This window comes from Martes martes, assembly GCF_963455335.1.
Source record: "Martes martes genome assembly, chromosome: 18".
Taxonomy (NCBI): Eukaryota; Metazoa; Chordata; class Mammalia; order Carnivora; family Mustelidae; genus Martes; species Martes martes.
Window position 1 is genome coordinate 29,434,712 of NC_137906.1, and position 21,064 is coordinate 29,455,775.

Consider the following 21,064-nt stretch of genomic DNA (forward strand, 5'->3'; position numbering starts at 1 on the left):
TTTAGTATCCTTTTTTGTGTATTTCGTCCTAGGAACTGCGGCAGTAGGGCACACGGACAAGATTGGACGTTTGAAAGAACTCTGTGAGCAGTATGGCATATGGCTTCACGTGGAGGGGTGAGTGGAGGGCAAGATTGGCTCTCTGGTGGGCCTGTGCACAGTGCTCATCAGGGGCGGGCATCCAGGCTCTTAAAACAAACAAAATAACCCAGAGTGGCATGACTGAGAAGAGATTTTATTGGCCTACATAACTAAAAAGATGGTGTTAGGATTATTTTAGGCACAGCATCAGCCAGGGCTCGGCATCTTTCTCCCCCCACCCGCTGCCCGTCACTGGGCCTCATTTCCTCTGTGGCGCCTCCTTTGGAGACTTTGCGATGTTGGTGCAAAGTAGTTGCAGTGGCCGCAGCTTGCTCTCCAGGTTTTTGTCCTGAGGGTCAGAAGTCCCAGCAAAAGTCTCCCTCGCCGTGGGAAACTCCCAGAGTCCCTCGCCGTGGCCAGGGAAAGGTACCACTTCCATTATGTAGGTGTTATGCTTGCCCGTGGAGCAGGTGGCGGTGTCTCCACCCAGAGCTGTGGTCTGATGGAGGAGGTGGGGGTGGTTTCCCGGAATGGCTTAGGGGAGGATAATGGGCAGCCACAGGAATCCATCCCTGGCACACCATATGGGCTGGGTTATTTTGTCACTCTGGGAAAGCACTGATGACTGGAAAATAATAGGTTTGAAAGACAAAAAATAAGACAGCCATTAACGTTGCCATCAGTAGGTGACATCCCCTGAAATACATTTGATTAAAGTGCATTTTCAAGGTTTTGCTGAAATTTGTATATACTGCATTTTCTGGTGATACACTTATAACCCCGCTGAAAGACATTTTAATGTCAGCTTGAAACAGCACAGCCTTTTTTTTTTTTTTTTTTTTTTTAAGTATAAACTCAGTGAATAAGCAGCAATAAATAATTTGGTTTTTTTTTTCCAGTGTGAATCTGGCAACCTTGGCTCTAGGTTATGTCTCCTCATCAGTGCTGGTATGTGACTGATTTAATAAATATTGTGTTTTTAAGAAGGATTTAAAATCACTTAAGCCCCAAGGCGCCTGGGTGGCTCAGTTGGTTAAGCATCCAACTCTTGATTTTGGCTCCCGTCTTGATCTCAAGGTCGTGGGTTCAAGCCTTGTGTTGGGCTCTGTGCTGGGCATGGAGCCTACTTAAAGACAACAACAACAATCCCTGACAGCTTTTCATGTTTTTTTATGGATGGAGGAGGGTGTTGGGTTTAATGGATTCTGATAGTCTGTAGCAAAAAGTTGTTTTCTCTTTGGTAGGCTGCAACCAAATGTGACAGCATGACATTGACTCCAGGTCCATGGCTGGGTTTGCCGGCTGTCCCTGCGGTCACCCTTTATAAACACGACGATCCAGCCTTGGTAAGCTCACTCTCACTGGGAGGGACTGGGGAGTGGCTAATAATCACTCTGGAGTCTGGGAGCAAAACATGGAAAAAGTGAAAAATTTCCTTATGCCAGTTCTGTGACTTTTTTTTTTAATCAAAAAAATGTTTCTAACATAAGTGAAACAGTACTGTGTATGTTTTTTCTATTTATTCTCATAGGCCCCCATGTGTATGAAGAATGTTTTATGACATTTTATGACTGTGTAGTATTCTCTTACTTACCTCAATTTAATCATTCTCCATTTGTCAACTTTGAGGATGTTTTCAAATTTTTGTTACTAAAACAATGAGCATCTTCAAATTATTTCCTTAGAACAGGTTCCCAGAAGTGACATAACTATTAAAAGTAGTTAAAGCTCTCGATCCCCATTGTCTAGAAGATTGTAGAGTATTTTTCCTAAGAAGTGGTTCTTAATAGTCGATCCCTCAGTGATAGGCATATGCAAAATAAGCTTTGAGTGTTTCTTATTAAAGCAGTTAATGTCTTGCTCAGTTGATAATGGTCCCCTGTTTGAGGACGCTCAGAACAGCTTTGGCTCTGGGACGGGACCCATCTGGATTCTCATCCTGGCTTTGCTACATCTGAGCTGTGAACCCTTGAAAGCAAATTCTCTGACCTGGATTGTCTAGAATACTCCCCTCATGGAGCCTTTAGATGATCAGATGAATAAGGCCAGCCAAGTGCCTGCTGTAGCATCTGACACACACTAAGTGCAGAGGAAAATGGTGACTAATCTGCTGTGTCTTCGTTGGCTTTGATCACTGAAACCATATTGGCTTCTTTAGACTTTAGTTGCCGGTCTTACATCAAACAAGCCAGCAGACAAACTCCGTGCCCTGCCACTGTGGTTGTCTTTACAGTACTTGGGGCTTGATGGGATTGTGGAAAGGATTAAGCACGCCTGCCAGCTGGTGAGTAGAAACCTTAAGTTTAAATGAGCCATCAATACTGTGGCAAAAACAGTTACAGAAAACTGCCTCATTGCCTCACCCACTGTCCATGACCCTGTTGCCTGGATTTGGCTTCTAAGCGACCAGAGAGCATGCGTACATTTCCTGTGCAAAGTTCTGGGAGGGACTGCAGGGGTGTCCCAGCAGTTGCGTCCATAGAAATGAGTTCAGATGATTCATGTTCACTCATGTGAACATAGGATGAGACAAGGAGTCACAAGATGAGAGCCAAGGATTGGAGAAGGAAGCAAAAAGGGGTGGCGGGGAGGGTGGTAAATGAGGCCTCTGACTGGCTGTCTCTTGAGGAGGAAGGAAATATGGCTGCTAGGGGTTGATGATAGATGGGCTGCGTTTTTTTTTTTTTTAAAGATTTTATTTATTTATTTGACAGAGATCACAAGTAGACAGAGGAGGAAGCAGGCTTCCCGCTGAGCAGATAGCCCAATTTGGGGCTGGATCCCAGGACCCTGGGATCATGACCTGAAGACAGAGGCTTTAACCCACTGAGCCACCAGGCGCCCCTGGGCTGCATATTTTTTTTTTAAAGATTTTTATTATTTATTCACTTGATAGAGATCATGAGTAGGCAGAGAGGAAGGCAGAGAGAGAGAGAGGAGGAAGCAGGCTCCCCGCAGAGCAGAGAGCCCGATGTGGGGCTCGATCCCAGGACCCCGAGATCACGACCTGAGCTGAAGGCAGAGGCTTAACCCACTGAGCCACCCAGGTGCCCCTGGGCTGCATATTTTTAATACCAACTGGTTTGGGCTCCCAAATGGCAAGGCTCTGGGGACAGTTCTGTAATTTTCCTTCCGTATGAGGTGTTCTCATTGTGAAGATGTAATTATGCTCTAGTTTAGATAGCAAAGAAAGTTATGTTTATGCCGTTTGAGAGCTGAGTTTGGAAGCTTCACGTTGCCTGTTTGCTTACCTGGTAGATGGGTGATGTAACAAGAGATTGTTAGGACTGAATGAGCTCAGACCTGTGAGGCTCTTACAGTAGTGCTTGATTCCATGCAGACGGATTTAAAAATAAATCTTTGTTTTAAATGTGTTCTGTGGAATTGGTACTTCCTCACGTGTCATTTTTATGTTTAGGGGAAACTAGTGTCTTCGCGTCCCTGTAGCAGCTCTCTTTGCGTTTGTCATGTCAGGATCGTTCATTCTAACACTCCTTTCTGATGCAGCAGAAACACTGTAAATGAAGTAGTTTGATTTTTACATGAGATGATTTTGAGGTTTCTGTTCATTAGGTTTACAGAAGCACATTTTGGGAAAAATGTTGTCACTGGACTGTCAGCTCACGTCTTGAGGTTTGGTTGTTCAGAAGGGAGAGGCCTTTATTGCCGTGGTAACTCGGGCACTGCAGGGAAGGTCTGGGCATCAGGGGAGGGCTCCTCAATTCCCTCTGGCTTGCAGAGCACAGGAAAATAATGAGACGTCCGCTCCCAAGCCCTTGAGGTCACTGCAGCTCTGTCTTCCTGCAAGCAAGCGCTGTAGCTGGTCCCAGGACCGCCAGGCGCCTCTGATGGCCTGTCACTGACTCCCCGCTGCTCCGAGTGTGCTTGAGACTGCAGGGACACTTAACACATGTGGTTGTCTGTACGGTCATGCCTCTCTGGGTACCCTCCTCCTCCACTTCCTCCCATCATCATCGTCATCAGTGTCCTCATTCTCCTGGAAAGCAGCTACAGAGCATTTACTCTGCACACGGCAGTGCGCGTGCGCGGTCTCATTCGAATGTTCCTAGACACGAAGGCCACGGGTAACGGCGTACTGGGTAGTTTTCGTGAGGGGTTTTCCAGTGTCTGATGCTCAGTGAGTAACTGCAGAATGAATGAACCCAACGCCGTGAAGTAGCTGCTTGTTGATCCCACATCAATAACGAGACCTGGGACGGAGATAGCAGTACAGTGAGGAGGGGGTCATCGCACAGGCGATGCACATGGTGTTCTGGAGACTGCTTCCGGGTTCCTGCCAAACAACCCTGTCAGATAGCTACCCTCCTGGTTTTCTCATCGATGGACCCAAAGCACAGAGAGGCTGAACAAGGTGTCCAAGGTCATAGCTAGTAAGTGGCAGATGGACTTGGGCCTTGTCCTGTAGGTGAGATTTTGAACTCAGGTGTGCGTATTGCGGACCCTGTTCTCTGAACAGCGTTTCCTTGCTTGCCTTGGCTCTTCTTCCCCAGTGTCCTGTTCTGTGTCTTGTGGGCCTTTGCACGCAGTAGCTTTGTGGGGGGCTTTTGAGCTCTAACTGGCATATAACGTTTTATCAGTTTCCGGTGGACAGCATAATGAATCGGTGTTTGTGTATACTGGGAAGTAATCGCCACAGTTACAAGTCCAGTTAACACGTGTCACTATTCATTGTTACAGAATTATCTTCTGTTGTGATGAAGACTTTCAAGATTTACTCTCAGCGATTTGCAGATAAGCAGTATAGTTCAGAACCGTCGTTACCATGCTGAACATGACATCCCTGTGACTGACTTGTTTTACAACCAGAAATTTGTATCTTTGAACCACCTTTACCCATCTTTCCCACCTCCCACCCCCTGCCTCTGGCAGCCACCAGGCTGTTCTCTGTATTTATGAGCTTGAGGGATTTTTTGTTTTGTTTTAGATGCCCCGTATAAGTGATATCATACAGTATTTGTCTTTCTCTGTCTCAGTTATTTCACTTAGCATATTGTCCTGAAGGTCCATTCATGTTGTCACAAATGGCAAGATTTCATTCTTTTTTATGGCGAATAAAACTTCATTGTGTGTGTGTATCTACACTACCTTTTCTTCATTCACACATGCATGGATGGACACTCAGGTTGTTTCTATATCTTGGCTGTTGTAAACAGTGCTGCAGTGAACGTGGGGGTGCAGTTTTCTTTTCAAATGGGAGGTTTTTGCTTTGTCTGGATAAATATCCCGAAGTGGAATTGCTGAATCATACAGTGGTTCTGGTTTTAAATTTTTGAGGAACCTCCGTACGGTTTTCCATAGGGGCTGTGCCAGTTTGCGTTCCACCAGTAGTGCTCCAGGATTTGCCATTTTCTCCACATTCTTGCCCAACTTTCTTGTATCTTTTCTCTTTGATACTGGCCATTCCGACAGACGTGGGGTGACATCTCATTGTGGTTTTGACTTGCATTTCCCTGATGGTGGGTGATACTGAGCATCTTTTCGTGTACGTGTTGGCCATCTGGATGTCTTCTTTGGAAAAATCTCTATTTGGATCTTCCCATTGTTTAATCAGATTTTGTTTTTTTCCCCTTGAGTTGTAGAACTTTTATATATTTTGGACATTAACTCCTTATTAAATAGTTTATTTGCAAGTGTCTTCTCCCATTCAGTAGGCTGACTTTTCATTTTGGTGTTGGTTTCCTTTGCTGCGCAGAAGCTTTTCAGTCTGATACAGTTGTTCATTTTTGCACTTGTTGCCATGTACTGAGTAGGTTTTGAAAGAATGAATGACTTATGTTGCTAATATGACAAAATCACTTGTGTCTTATAGAAAAAGCTTTTCTGGAAGCACTACCTGTAACTTTCAACTGAAAGATGGGGGAACGTTTGCAGTTGTTGAAAAGCAAGAATTGGCAGCCTAACTCAGGAGCCATTAACTGACAGATGGCTTTATCTGCCTGAGATCCTTGTTTGCAGGCCTGCAAAGAGCCTCCTGAAAACCAGTTCTTAATATGTTATGTTTGGGGCTCCTGGGTGGCTCAGTGGGTTAAGCCTCTGCCTTCGGCTCAGGTCATGATCTCAGGGTCCTGGCATCGAGCCCTGCATCGGGTTCTCTGCTCAGCGGGGAGCCTGCTTCCTCCTCTCTCTCTGGGTGCCTCTCTGCCTGCTTGTGATCTTTCTCTCTGTGTCGAGTAAATAAGTAAAATTAAAAAAAAAAAGTTATGTTTAGCTACTGAAATTATAAGTAATTATTAAAGACATATAATGTAATGAAATTATAGTGATTATTAGCTGTTTTTTGTCTTTTGCAGAGTCAGCGGTTACAAGAAAGTTTGAAGAAAGTGAATCACATCAAAATCCTGGTACAGTATTATACTTTGATCTGTTTTTGAAGTGAATAGTTCAGGTTCAAGTTACAATGATCATTGTGACAATTCTAATAAAACCGCATTCTTTGGAAGAGAATCATGATGACTTTAAGTCTATAGAAAGCACAAACCTTAGAAATTTTTACCATTTGCTGAACCCCTTTGGTGCTTTTCATATAATCATTTGTAGTCTTATTCTGTTAAAATTTAGAAATGCGCAGAGATCTCACAAACACGATTGACTTCACTGCCAGCGATTTTAAAACACCCATCTTACTGATATGAAAAGTCATTTTGTCTCTCACAGTATTTTGACGACATTTTCAGAAACCTTCTGACACTAGAGTTTTCATTTGCACCGAGTGGGGAGTGAGGAAGAGATAAGCAAGTGACCTTGCTCTTGTCTTCCCCTGGTATCTCCCTACAAGATGCCAGACTCTGTCAGAGAGTGCTGTCTGGGGGTAGTTACCAGACGAGGAGGTGAAGATTTACCAGGGCTTAAAACCAGTTATCAGTTCAGGCTTGAATGTTTGCATGTTTTGCTTCATTGTATTTTAGAATTTCAGAAAATATAGGTCAGATTCTAATTTAAAACAGGGTCACTGGGTGCTGCAGGACACAGTTAAGTATAAAACTAATACTTGAGTTAGTTTGGGGTTCAAGTTAATGCAGTAGATTTCCATTTAGTACACAATTTGCTTTAAGTACCTGATGGGGGCTGCTCTGCGTTGGCTTCAGAGTAGGAGCTTGGAGCTCAGTTGACCTGAGATGACCCAAGTTCTAGCTTGGAAGAGGACAGTGGCCCACTGGAGAAGCAGAGAGATGCACGTAAGTCAGGAGACTTGGGTTCTAATTTCAGCCGTAGCGCTGAGGCCCTGTGACGTTGAGTCACTCTCTTAACTGCCTAAGCCCGTGAGCTCAGTTGTCAGTGAAGGTATGTTGGTTGGACTCCTTTAGTAAACAGAGAAGCCCAGACTGTGGACTAGCAGGAGCAAGATGGCAGGAGTCACGGCAGTGCTGGGCCAGTGGACTTTCTTTCCCTCCCTCGCTGAGCCCGCTTGGGCTCCTCATGTCCCCTCTTCCTCCTCCTCCTCCAGGCTGGGAGATTGTGCTGGTGCTGGTTAATCACCAGTGGGTTTGGGGCATCTGTGTAAGGCCCGGGAACCCTGCCCCAGCCCTCCTTCCAGTGGATGCTTTTCTCTGGAGACGTACAGCCGCTGGCCAGCCCCCTGCAGCACTGCAGCTGCGGTAACCGTCCTCCTCCCAGCTGCTGGGAGTGAGATGCGTGCTGTGCGCTGTGTCCGGCGCTGAGCCTGGGCGTTCGTTCATTTACCCCTCATTTACCCCTCACTGTAGTCTCTTCATTCTAGCTGGAAACACTGTCCCTTTCCCTTCTTTTCATGACTTGTTCCTTACCCTTCAGATCTGAGTTCAAATACCATGTCTTCAGGGGTGCCTAGGTGGCTCAGTTGGTTGAGCATCCAACTTCTGATTTCCGCTCAGGTCATGATCTCTGGATCCTAGGACCGAGCCCCGAGTCGGGCTCTACATTCAGCAGGGAGTCTGCTTGAGGATTCTGTCTCCCTCCTTCTGCCCTGCTCGTGCTCTCTCCCCCTACCCACCCCTCTCAGATAAATAAATAAATCTTAAAAAAAAACAACATAAAAAACAAATGTCATGTCTTCAGAGAGGCCTTGCTTGACTGTCCTTTGTAAACCAGCCCTGCCACTGTCCATCGCTCTGTCCCCTGGGTGTGTCCTTCATTGCAGTTCTTATTACCTGAGACCATGTGTGTGTTCCTTGTTTGTTTTGCTTTGTAAAAGCTTTGTAAAGGCAGCAACTTTTGTCTTTTGGCTTTTTCATACTGTGCCAAGCTCAGTGTTTGGCCGGGAGTAGGTATTAAGCGTGAATAAATAAATCTACTCTGTGGGTTAGTCACAATGGCTGTCCCCTCTTTCCTGGTGAGGAAGCAGGCACAGAGCAGTTCAGTGACTTGCTCAGGCCACACAGCTAGGACACGGTGGAGCTGGGATTCACACCGCAAAGCCCGTGTTCTTAACCAGGGGGCCGTTGGTTCCCAGTCTGTTTTCAGGAGAACTTAGTATTTGTCCTGCTTCAGTGACTGGTTACGAAGAGCAGGTCAGATAATGTGAGACAAAGCGGGATGAAGAATGTAAGGCCCCACGAACTACCAGTCATCACTGGATGGTTTTGCTCTTCAGAGTCTTTGTGTGGCGCGGCCATAGAATCCTGGGCATTGAGCCCTCACCGGACATCCCTGTGGCGGAGTGACGCCACTTCTCTCTTCACTGTGGCTGCCTGTCCCAAGTCCCATCGTAGTAGGTGGCTGAGCCAGGACTTGCACCCAGCGTGTCGAAGATGAGCCGCATCTGCAGCACCATAGCTCCTTCTCCAAGGCCCACGGGCCTCCTCGCCCGGTCAGATGGCTGACCCTTCAGGAGCCTCCCGGTCCCACAGCACAGCCGCGCTTCCCTGCTCAGCAACCCGGGGCCTCGTCCCGCCGCCCGGATACCTGGGGCGGCTGCTCGTTCCGCGGGGCGGAGTCCATCTTCTCCGCAGCGGCGTTGTGGCCACTGTCTGACCGGCTCTGCTGGGTGCGTGGGCTGCGCTCTAAGCTCGGCATTTAGGGGGAAGCTAATGTTTCCCCCTTACCTCTGGAACCTCACAGGGCCCCTGTGTACAGCTGACATTCCTGCTGGCTGTTAAGATAGTCTCCGTCCTTGGGTTCTGCTACTTTGACCGTGGTGGGTCTAAATGAGGATTTTCTAGAACTCCTGCTTGGGACTTGCGCTTATTAAACGTGAGGGTTCCTTTTTTCCCTAATCGATTCTGTCAAGTTTGTTTTTTCAACTATGACCTCTTTCTCCAGTCTTACCTCTGGACCTTGATTCGGCAGCATACTGAACCTTGTCGCTCCGTGTTCCGTCCGTCCCTCTGACACGTCCCATTGCTGCCTCTTTGCTGCTGCCTCGTGAGTTTCTCCAGGCCTTTCTTTGCTCCCGAGTGGCCTCTCATCTGCGTCAGCCATTCGCTTTGTGTTTCAGTGACTTTTTCTTCCTTCCAACGTGTTCTTTTTAGTTTTTGTTCAACTTGGTGCTTTTGGTCATTTTCTTTTTTTAAATTGTTCCTGGTCTCCATTTCTCCGTAAGTATGATAGTTACCATCTGTTTCTGATTGCTGCTTCATCTTGGGTCACCCCTGGATCGTGTCTGCCGACTTCTGCTCCGTGTGTGTGTGTGTGGCAACCTGTCATTGTGAGCTAGATATTTTTGCGTGTGTGACTGGTCCAGGTCCGTGTCCTGTCAGATCCACAGCTTTAGGACTCCTGTGCCACACAGGACATCAAGCCCGGTGCGGTGTGCATCTGATGCTTTGGTCTCTCGTGAGAGAATTTTCTCTCCCTTTGCAGACAGAGCCTCAGACAGAAGCCCTCTTGCTGACCAGCGGGTGGAGTTTTTCCTCTCAGGACCGTCCTTTGAGGGTCCTTTAGCGCCATCCGCACATGGGCCTGAAGGCACTAGATGTGAAAGCCGGCTTCCTGTATCTCCGCCCCTTCCTCCAGCCCCGGCTCGGCCGACAATGTTCTTTGCTTTCTCTTTTTCCTGGGTTCACTGTTCTTGTGAGCTTAACCGTGGTTTAAAGGTTTTTTTGGGTTATCAGGATATTGAATCCAGCATTTCAGTCTGCCGTGTGCTAGAACCAGAATTCTGTGCACGTAACCCTGGACAGTATTTCTCATGCACTGACAGACATTTGAGACCACCGAGCTCAAAGAAACAAGAAACCGAGGACTGTATTAAACTATATATAGAAGTCTCTGCACTCGAATCGTCCTGCCTTATCCTAAGTGAGGATGGGGGAATGGCTGTAGAAGTTTGCTGCTTTTGTGTCTGTTTCCATCTTGGGTTTGCTCCATTCTATTTAGACATTCAGCCCCTCCAGCTTTGAAAGTATCACTAGATGGATTTACGTGACAGGCAGAGGAGATGACGGGTGAGCACAGGAACCAGCCCGGTCGGTTGGTAGGTTGGATACACACACTCTGCTTGATCTAAGTCACATCCGTGTGGTCCTTTGAGAGGTTAGTAGAGAAGACCTTGGGCCAGCTCCTTCCTGGCTTTGCATGTTAGCATTTCTACCATGGAGAGCCTTGGAAGATAGGTTTGGGGATCTTTTTGTTGTTGGTTTTAAAGATTTTATTTGAGAAAGCACGAGCAGAAGGGGGGCAGAGGGAGAGGGAGAAGCAGGCTCCCCGCTGAGCAGTGAGCCCAATGCGGGGCACAGTCCCTGGACCCTGAGATCATGACCTGAGCCAAAGGCAGATGCTTAACTGACTGAGCCACCCAGGTGCCCTGGAAAATAGAAAATGGGTTTTATGGCTAGAATTGTTGAATGCTCAAGAGATCCTCTGTCCCTGTGTGCCATAATTTGTCAAGCGCGTTGCTGTTCCCTTTGTATTCTGACCTTCTGATGGAGCTGATGGCCGGCTGTGTGTGTGTAGTGCAATGGTGGACATGAACTTCATGCTGGCTTATCTTAATGCAGTGAATGTTTTTGTCTGTAATGAAATCCATTGATGAAGTTAGTCATCTGACCCCTGTCCCGAATATAAGGACCACTTCAGTGATGGAGAAGATACGAAACTTCAGCTCTGGACTGTGTTTATCTCCTCCCGGGGAGACTTACATCCTGTTCTGAGAGTGTTACAATGTGAGAATATTTTGTCTGTGAATATAAAAAGTTGCAGTCAGGGGCGCCTGGGTGTCTGCTCAGTCAGTTAAGTGTCCAGCTCTTGGTTTCACTCAGGTCACGATCTCAAGAGTCATGAGATCGAGCCCCATGTTGGGCTCCACACTGGGCATGGAGCCCATTCTTCCAACCCCTGTGCCCTGCTCTCTAAAATTTTTTTTTTTTTTTTTTAAATATAGTGCAGGTTTTTTTTTTTTTTTTTAAAGATTTATTTATTTATTTATTTGTCAGAGAGAGAGAGAGAGAGAGAGAGGAGCGAGAGTGAGCACAAGCAGACAGAGTGGCAGGCAGAGGGAGAAGCAGGCTCCCTGCCGAGCAAGGAGCCCGATGTGGGACTCGATCCCAGGACGCTGGGATCATGACCTGAGCCGAAGGCAGCTGCTTAACCAACTGAGCCACGCAGGCGTCCCATGCTCTCTAAAATTTTAAAAAAAGAAAAGAAGTTGCAGTCAGTCCTGCTTGAGTTAGCTTTAATTTCTGGATTCTTGAAAGCTTCAGCTCTCCCAACACTGATTCTGGTTATACTTTTTCCTTGCCTCCTTTGACCTTTAATGGCAGGCTTACGTTTAGTAGTGGCGCAGTTTCCTCCTGCTTTAATTTCAGCACTCCAGTGTCAAGATGTCACAGTGCAGGAGAGCCTTCTCGGAGCCAGCTGAGAATTAACTTCTAAGAATTTTACTAAACCCTTGATTGTTGTTTCTGTAGCAGCTGAAATTAACCTTTGAGTTTTACATGTTGATTAAGAAAACATGCTATCTGTAGCCTGTTGTTCAAACCCACAGTTTTATTTTGCAGGTGTTAGGATTTAATGTTACTTGGTAATAGCAGATTGATTTTTCAGGTGGAAGATGAGCTCAGTTCTCCAGTTGTGGTGTTCAGGTTTTTCCAGGAATTACCAGGCTCAGGTAAGTGATTCTAAAACATGTTATTTTTGTATTTGTGTTTAAGGACTTCGAATTTTAAACCATTACAACATATATAGATAGTCCAAAATATTTTGACTGCTAAAATCTTCAGTCATTGTTTCAGAAAATGTTAATTTTCAGGGGCACCTGATTTTGGCTCAGGTCATGATCTCCACCTTGGGTGTAGAGCCTGCTTAAGGTCCTCTCCCTCTCCTTCTGTCCCTCCCCACCCCCACTCTTGCCGGTGTTTGCACTCACTCACTCCGGGAAAACAACGACAACAACAACAACAAAAAACCACCTCACAAGAACTCCAGGCCTAAATGCCTTAGCGTTTTGCCGATCGTTTCCTATGATCAAAGCAGTGGTTTCCAAATGCTAGTCCCTAGACTAGCGCTAGAATGAATGGGTACGAGTCCCTTGAGAATAGAGATCTGGATACACACTTACATACCGTGAATGTGAGTATCTGAAGTGGGGCCCCCGAATCTCTTTATTTGTGTGCGTATCGTAGTTTATTGCTTAAGTACTTTAAAATACAAGGTGAACATACATTAAAGACAAGGGCAGTTGAGATTGGGAATAACATGAGGCTCTATTTAAAGGCTGCCCAAGCGCCACCATCCTAGCGCAGGGCACGGTTATGTGTCCCCTGGACAGCCACAGTAACCACTGAACTGCTCTCTCACACACCTCATTCCAGACCATTCTCTGAATGCAGAGTGGGTGGTGATGCATGTGGCAGTCCCGTGGTGCCTGGTCACTGCCCAGACCTTTCAGTATCTTACTGTTTCTGTTGAATTAAGTCCAAGCTCTGTCCCTTGTGAGGTCTGTGGGGTCTACCCTTTGCTATCTCCTTTAGGCCACCTCTCGTCTTGATCACTGTGCTTTAGTCAGATTGGTCTTGAGTTTCTAGAACATTCTGTTCTGTCCTAGAGCAAGACCTTTGCAATTGCTGTTCCCTTTGCTTCAAGCACATTGCTCTTCAGTCTTCTCGCTGGCTCCCTGGCTTCATTCAGGTCTCCAGAATGTCCAACCTCCTCAAAGAGGCCTTCCGTGTCTGTCCTGTCTTAGGTGACTATATCAGAGTCCCTACCTTCTTTCTTCACACCAGCAACAGAATATGGTGATTTCATTTTTTTCTTTATGGTGTTTTTCAATAGAATAGAAACAGCAGGATGACAGAAGCCTTGTCTGCCTTATATCCCACGCGCCCAGCACAGCACCTGGTACGAGCAGGCACCCAGACCATTTAAATGGAAGGAGATAATTTTTGTTGTGAGGCCCCCTCTGGGTCCTCTGGGGTTCTCTGATTTACCTCGCACAGTGGTTGATAAGACTAGTTGATGACTTAGCGTGTTAGACTTTCATTTCCTCTCAAGATTCCTTGAAAGAAGGACTTCTTTCTTTCTTCCATTTTTTAAGATTAATTTTATTTATTTGTCGGAGAGCGAGAGAGAGAGAACAAGCAGGGGGAGCAGCAGGCAGAGGGAGAAGGTTCCCACTGAGCAAGGAGCCTGATGTGGGACTTGATCCCAAGGCCCTGGGAACATGACCCAAGCCAAAGGTGGACACTTAACCGACTGAGCCACCCAGGCGCCCTGAAAGAAAGACTTCTTAAATGAAATTAAGAATTCTATTTGTGAGACTATATTCAAGCATTCTATTTTTCATGAGGAAAAAAATGTGGACTCTTAAAACCCCCTGATACACATTTTCAAAAAATTTTAATTATGGTAAAAAGAAAAGTTTACCATCTTACATGTACAGTCCAGTAGGGTGAAATGTATGCACGTTGTTGTCCAGCAGCTCTCCAGAACATTCACGTCTTAAAAACTGAAACTCCATACTCATTACACACTAACTCCCCATTTCCGTCCTCTCTCCCAGCCCCTCATGACCACTGTCCACCTTCTGAGTTTGACTCTTGTGGGAACCTCCTATCACTGGAGTCCTACGACATGAGTCTTTGTAACCGGCTTGTTTCACTTAGTGGAATGTCCTCAAGGGTCATCCCTATTGAGCTTGTGAGAGAACCTCCTTCCTTCTTGAAGATGACCAGGTTTTGTTTACTCATTTATCACGAGCTACACATTTTAGTTTCTGTAATGTTTGCGACTTCTCTCCTGGGCTCATGTTGGGAGCTCAGTGAAATAGGGTTTGAGGGGTGCGTATAGAGCTGTGTGTCTAGAAGGTGAATCCCCTGTGTTCTGGTGGCAGATCCAGTGGCCAAAGCCGTCTCCGTGCCCAACATGGCACCTTCAGCAGTCGGCCGGGAAAGACACTGCTGTGACGCCCTGAATCGCTGGGTAAGAACGGCGGTCCGGTGCCCTTTCTTCTCCAGCCCGGGTGGGGGCGCACGTGCTCACGTCGGGGAAGTCAGACCCTGGAGGGATGCTCCTGTGGAGGCGCAGGGCTTCCCTCCAGGGCTCTTCCTCGGATCACCGGTCCCCGTGCCGTGTAACTTCGGGCCGGGCTGATTCCCTCGGCTGACCATTTCCCGGCCGCTGAGGACGGCTCGAAGCCACATGCCAAGCGGGGACTGTGGGGCGGCCGCTTGGGCCTTGTGAGCGTCTGTAGCGGTGTCAGAGGGCTCGTGAGCCAGACCCCACCCCAGCACCCGGCCATCTGACAGCACAGACCGAGGACACTGTGCTCCTGCTGCCATTCGGTGCTGAAATGGCCCTTCCCGGATTTGTGTGTAAAGAATGTTCTGAACAGTGTCAGGGTGTCCACCACAGCCGTGTGGTGTAACGTGGGTCAGGCCCCACCTGGGGGCTTTGATGAGTCCGGATCCATTCATACGATGACAGGCAGAACAGCCATTAGAAACCATGTCGCTGGGTGTTTATGGCAGAAAGGAAATGGTCATCGTAGCTTACATGAAAAGCTGCAGGTTACTGCCCGGTACGTAGAATGTCGTGTTTTATGGCAACAGAAAAAACAGACACCCGGGATGGGTCTATCAGACGTGAGCAGTGGGCGCTTCTCAGTGGTGTGCTGTGGGTAATTTTTATTTTATTCTTTTGGTTTGCCTGTATTTCCTAGATTTTTCTACACTGAAGTTGTATTTTTTAGCAACAAAAAGTGTAGAACTTTTAGTCCGTTTAAATGAAGTGGCCCCAAGTATTCAAAGAGAATCAAAAGATTGGGGGGGCCTTGCCCCAGGGAGCCTCCGGGCCTGGGGCTGAGTGGGCGAGGGTAGGTGCGGAGAAGACTGGCGGGTCCCTCCCTGGGGAAGCCACCTCACTGTGTCCTTGTCCCTGCAGCTGGGAGAGCAGCTCAAACAGCTGGTGCCCACAAGCGGCCTCACGGTCATGGACCTGGAAGTGGAGGGCGTGTGCATCCGGTTCAGCCCTTTGATGACAGCGGCAGGTAATGGGTCTCTATGGGTTGCCCGCGCTGGTTCTGGGAGCGGCGGGGAGCTGTGTGCGCAGGTCCGGGCTGTGGCTTCGTTTGCTGTTCCGTGGGATACTCCGCTCTGCCTTCGAAGGGGCTTTTTCTTTGTTATGCGCTACCATAGGTAGATGAGTTTTCCAGAGTAACTTCTCAGAAATAGCCTTCTCCACTCGAGTCTCCCTGTTTGGTGTCTTGGGGCCCTTCCCTGTCTCCTGTGTTGTGCTCAGTCTGCGCCGTGGAGCTGCGGACCCCGGGGCCCCCCTGTTTGCCGAGATGCGGGTCTGTGGGGCAGAGGCCATGGCTATGTCCCTCAGAGCTCCCCAGGCAGTTTGCACAGAGCCACGGAGGTTGAGGGCCGCTGTCTTAGGTGTCTTAGAAAGCAGGATGGCTGCAAGTGCATGCGCTCCCATGGCGGACCATCCTGGTTGCGCCTGTCTTGGCCGTTTCACACGTGTGGGCGCCTCAGCGAGCGGCCTCCCATCCAGACCCACTCCCCGCTGCCAGATGCCACCTGCCCTGGGGGGGCCAGAGGTGGGGCCACCTCCTGTCCTGGGACTGAGAAATCCGCTGACAGACGCATTAAAAACTGTGATGCTGCTGTTTTCTGAGATGAATTAAAAGATTTTCTGAAAGTCTTTGATTTTTTTCTTTATCAGATATTTTTAACATTTTTGGAAAGATACTTGATCTAAAGCCTCAAAGTAGGGGGCTGTGGGCATTTGTCCTGCAAAGAAAAGCCCACCACGAAGACGGCTGGTGGCCTTGTCTGGCAGTGATTTCTGCACCGGCTGTGTGGGGCCTGCGCCCCAGAGGCTTAGTCTGTAAACCCAGCGGAGTGAGCCAAGGACACCGGGGCAGCACGTACAGAGGCTCAGTGGGATCCCTTGCCCCGTCTGAGTCGCATGCGGGGGTAGTGATGTTGGGTCCTGCAGCTGTGGGGGTGTCAGGCTGTCCTGGGAGCTGTTGTCAGCCCGCCCTCCTGCCTCCCCGCACACCCCCGCCAGAATCCCTCCCTCCCCATGATGCTCATGTGCAGCGACAGCCATGTGCTTGCCTCGGCCTTTCTAGCACGTCGTACGATGTTCATGACTTGCACTGAGTTCATGAGAAGAATCTGATTTCTCTGTCCGAGTGTCACTGTGTGTGGTGCTAGGGCTCATTCTGTCTTCTGTGTAAGAGAGCGCGGTGTCCACACCTGGGCCTTGTCTGTTTCCATTGCGCGATCTCTCCATAGGGGCTTAGTAGCCTTTTTTTTTTTTTTTCCCTTTCTACTGCTTCAGCTCCTGCTAACCAGATGTCCCCGTAGCTGCCGAATTCCCGAACAGTGAGAGGGGAGCCCTGCCCTCTGTTTTTCACCATGTTCTTACACTTTTCTTGAACTCTCTGGGGACGGTTTCAGTTTTAGGCACCCGGGGAGAGGACGTGGATCAGCTCGCGGCGGGCATCCAGAGCAAGCTGCCGGTGCTGACCTGCACACTGCAGCTGCGGGAGGAGTTCAAGCAGGAGGTGACAGCAACGGCAGGTCTCCTGCACGTCGATGACCCGAACTGGCCTGGAATAGGGGTTGTCAGGTATGTGTTCATCCCGCTCGGCCGTACAGAGGCCGCGGGTGTGTCATTTTGTGGACCGGCTCTGTATGGGCACAGCATACCGATCTCTTGGAAATTCAGTGAGACCCTTCCGACACTTAGAAAAGCCCAGCACAGCGGTGGCATGGCCGCCCTTGCCCTCAGTAAAATAGGGATCCCTGTATTTTCTGTGCCAGCTCGCAGGTGACTGGGGGCAGGGCACTTAAAAGTGCACAGCTGATGGTTACTCCCACGGGGTACAGGGAGCCACAGATCACTGAGACCAGGGACCAGCTCACCGGCCGAGCACACGCCTCTGCCCTCCGTCGCTTGGTGCGCACGGATATCCCTTCCGGGAGGAGGGGACGCTCCCTGCTTCTGCTACGAATGAGGCTTCCAGACCTGGCCTCTCTTAAGTTTCATGGACTGGAGACTTGGGCCTTCCTTGCCATGTTCTTGACAGTGTCTGAGCCTGAGACGCTCCTCGGCCCATGTGTCTCACCTTCCTGGAAACAGCCAATAGCTTAGACCACTCGCAGTCCCGTGTGCGAAGAGACGTCTGATCTTTTAGACTGAAATACTGTTACTTGATATTGTCTGTAGGTATGAACATGCTAACGATGACAAGAGCAGTTTGAAATTAGATCCAGAAGGGGAAAAAATCCATGCTGGACTCCTGAAAAAGTTAAATGAACTGGAATCTGACCTTACATTTAAAATGGGTAACTACTATTTTTATAAGTCAACTCTGGACTTCGGAAGGCCATTTTCTGACTGGTTAAGGGACTTTGGACTCTGTTCCCTGGGAGGAAATGCTGGTTTAGTTCTTTCTAGTGTGGGCTGGCTCCCTCCCGCTCCCACAGCCTGTCCGGGCGTCCCGTGTCCCCGTTAGCACTTTCCTCGCCCGGGGAGGGAGGCTCCTTTGTGCCTGGTCGTGCCTTCGTACAGGAAACCAGACCCCGGGCAGCCTTGTGACCCAGGACTGGGGAACCGAGTCGGTCGGTTGTTTCTTCCCACAGGCCCGGAGTACAAAAGCATGAAGAGCTGCATCTACGTTGGCATGGCGAGTGACGATGTGGATATTTCGGAACTGGTAGAGACCATTGCAGTCACAGCCCGAGAAATTGAGGAGAACTCACGGGTCTGTAAGACTAATCTGCGTCTCATTCCTTTTCTGGGTTCTCTCCAGGCAGCTAGCGGAGGTCCCAAAGGAAGCCGCTCCCCTCAGAAATACCTGTTTGTTCCTGAAAAGTGTGTGAAGGCTTCCTCTGAGCTAAGCCTTGCACCGGGAACCTAGAAGCCCATGGGGACTGAACACAGTCCCTGCCCTGGGTGGGCTCACAACTGGGAGGCCAAGAACCGCATAGGCAGGCGAGGCAGTAAATGCCGTGGGGGAGAAGTTAGGGGTAGCAGAGCGTTCGGAAGACATAGTCACCCCTGCCTGACAGGGTGAGGGGAGACTGCCTGAGCGTAGCGGGTCCTGGGGCTGCATGAGGCACATGTTTCTCACAGCAGAACTTCCTGCCAGTAATAGATCTTCTTTGGCCAGCTGTTAAGGAGACCAGACTGTAGACCTCATGGATGTTCTGCAGACCAGGTACTTGAGTCAGTAGAAATCCCTCAGAAGCAGAGAAGAGGAACTAAAGCAAGATGGCTCTGAGGAAACCAAGGCATGTGCGCGGCCCACTCCCGCTAGGGAGGGGAGAGGAGGCTGGCTGTGAGCTAAGGAGCCAGCTCTCTTCAGTCTCGGGCGGACTTCCTAAAGGTTTTTCTAGACTCACTCTGTCACTTCCAGTTCCATTCCGTGAGTGCCGAGCCGTGTGTCTGTTTTCTGGTGGGGGGACGCAGATCACATTTCTCTCGTCCCTTCCCTGACAGATGAGGCTGGTCACCTAGGTGTGTCTTACCTTATCCAGGCATTTTATCCTCTTCTGTTTAATTTACTATTTTACTTTGTATCCTGACACCTAAAAGTGCAAGATTCCATTTACTACTACACTTCTGAAAAATATCGCCTGTGCTGTGGTAATAGTTCTAGGTCTCAGGCAAGCTTAGACAGCTGGGGTGACTGGGTGGCTCACCCTTGATTTTGGCTCAGGTCATGATCTCAGGGTCATGGGATCGAGCCCCACATTGGGCTCTGGGCTAAGCACAAAGTCTGCTTGGGATTCTCTCTCCCTCTGCTCCTCCCCACACTTGTGTCCGCGTGTGCACACACACACACACTCTCCCCCCCTCTCTAAACAAAATCTTCAGAAATCTTGGACAAGTAAAGTCTTTCTTGGTCCTAACACAGCTTCTAGAAAACATGACAGAGGTGGTTCGAAAAGGGATCCAGGAAGCCCAGGTTCAGCTGCAGAAGGCAAATGAGGAGCGGCTTCTGGAAGAGGTGAGGCTCAGACAGACCTCCCAGCTGCCGCCGCACCGGGGCCCCCGGCGGGATGGCCATGAGCTACAGCGGTTGTGTTTTGCAGGGGGTGCTGCGGCAGATCCCCGTCGTGGGGTCCGTGCTCAACTGGTTTTCTCCGGTACAAGCTTCACAGAAGGGAAGAACCTTTAACTTAACAGCAGGTAGGACCGACCAACATCATCCCAGGTCTCACTGATTTTGCGAGTTTTGATGCGGTTCCTGGGATGCCCCACTCCAGTGGAGGAGCCCGGTGCACACACAGCCCTTGCTCGGCGCTGGGTCTGTGCCAGGAACCGGTCCCAGGAGCCGGAACGCATCTGCCCCGGGGAAACTACGGTGTTGTCTTCCTCTCTGGCCCCGCTGGCTGCGGCGACATGAGAGCAGACCCCCCCTCCCCCGACCCCCACCATCCCTTGGGAACATGCTTTCTCGGCCCGTCACATCCTCCACGCAGTGTCCTTTGCTCGGCGCTCAGCCGAGTGCTTCCCGCAGTCTGTGCGCGCTTCGCCCCAGCAGAAGGCTGCTTCTCAGGGGAGACGAGAAGGTTGTAGTCCGGAGCCCGGGCCAGCTTACTTCACACCTGGCAGCCAGCAAGTAGTAGCCGTTGTCCGGAAGGATGTCCCACTGTCGCTCTCTTCCTTTCCTGTTCTGCTGGGGGAACAGTGCCCTCAGCCTGGGGTCCCTCCAGAGGAAATGACGGCGCCCGCCGTGTCCTCAGACCGTAATCTGATTGACACGCCAGGCCTGGGCCATCAGCAAGGGGTCTGTTCCTTGTGGCTAAAGCACCTTTCCCACGCGCATGTGGACCCCCAGGCATGCTCGTGCCACCCTGCCGGCCGAGGACCATCCCAGGGGTGCGGGATCCCCGGGGAGGTCTAGGGTTGGGACCCCTCCCCCCTGCGGGGCCTTCTCCAGTTCCCAGTGCGTTCCGGAGGCCCGAAGGCTCTGCTGGCCTGAGCGGGGCTGAAGGGCCGCAGGAAGCTTCTCGGGGAACGAGGCTGCCCGGGTCAGCTCCCCGGGTGGCACATGCTTACCGCTCTCTCCTCGGCAGGCTCCCTGGAGTCCACGGAACACACCTATGTCTACAAGGTACAAGGCACGGGCGTCACACCCCCGCAGACCCCCTCGGGCACACGCACGAAGCAGAGACTTCCAGGTATGGGACGTCTCCCGGGGGCATATGAACCCTGAGAACTGGCGGTTCCTCTGGGGAACGTAGACCTTCACGTCCTGGGGCTTTCCCTGCTCGGTGCTCCCTGCGTCCTTCTGTTTTCTTGGTGCTTTCACCTGAAGTCCTGTTTCTCTTAAGACTCGCTGTCATTTTAACCTTGGCAGTTGCCTGGAGCTTTAACTTGGAGAAATTTCTCTGTAGCGCTTCACGGGGCGTTAGGGTCCCGAGAGCTGGCATCACGTCTAACCTGGTGCTGACCGGTCTGAGCCGCGCCGGCTTCCTGCCCGTTCTCCTTCCTCACCTCCTCCCTCTGGGGCGTCCCAGCTGGGGACCGCAGGGCTTCTCTGGGAGCGCGCCAGGAGCTTTCAGCACGGTCCGTGGCCCTTTCTCTA

General features: G+C 49.8%; 1 protein-coding gene across 4 annotated transcripts in view; it reads left to right on the top strand.

The window, feature by feature from the left end:
* Nucleotides 1-21,064, top strand: part of PDXDC1 (pyridoxal dependent decarboxylase domain containing 1) — a 54,252-nt gene that overhangs the window by 29,178 nt on the left and 4,010 nt on the right. For all 4 annotated transcript variants that reach the window (XM_080830259.1, XM_080830258.1, XM_080830261.1 and 1 more), the window contains 14 exons: nt 33-117; nt 981-1,029; nt 1,326-1,427; nt 2,240-2,365; nt 6,393-6,443; nt 12,061-12,124; nt 14,345-14,433; nt 15,394-15,499; nt 16,923-17,094; nt 17,695-17,813; nt 18,111-18,232; nt 19,388-19,480; nt 19,566-19,662; nt 20,553-20,657. In XM_080830259.1, the coding sequence (XP_080686385.1) occupies nt 33-117; nt 981-1,029; nt 1,326-1,427; nt 2,240-2,365; nt 6,393-6,443; nt 12,061-12,124; nt 14,345-14,433; nt 15,394-15,499; nt 16,923-17,094; nt 17,695-17,813; nt 18,111-18,232; nt 19,388-19,480; nt 19,566-19,662; nt 20,553-20,657 (1,380 nt within the window). The remainder of the gene's footprint in view (nt 1-32; nt 118-980; nt 1,030-1,325; nt 1,428-2,239; nt 2,366-6,392; nt 6,444-12,060; nt 12,125-14,344; nt 14,434-15,393; nt 15,500-16,922; nt 17,095-17,694; nt 17,814-18,110; nt 18,233-19,387; nt 19,481-19,565; nt 19,663-20,552; nt 20,658-21,064) is intronic.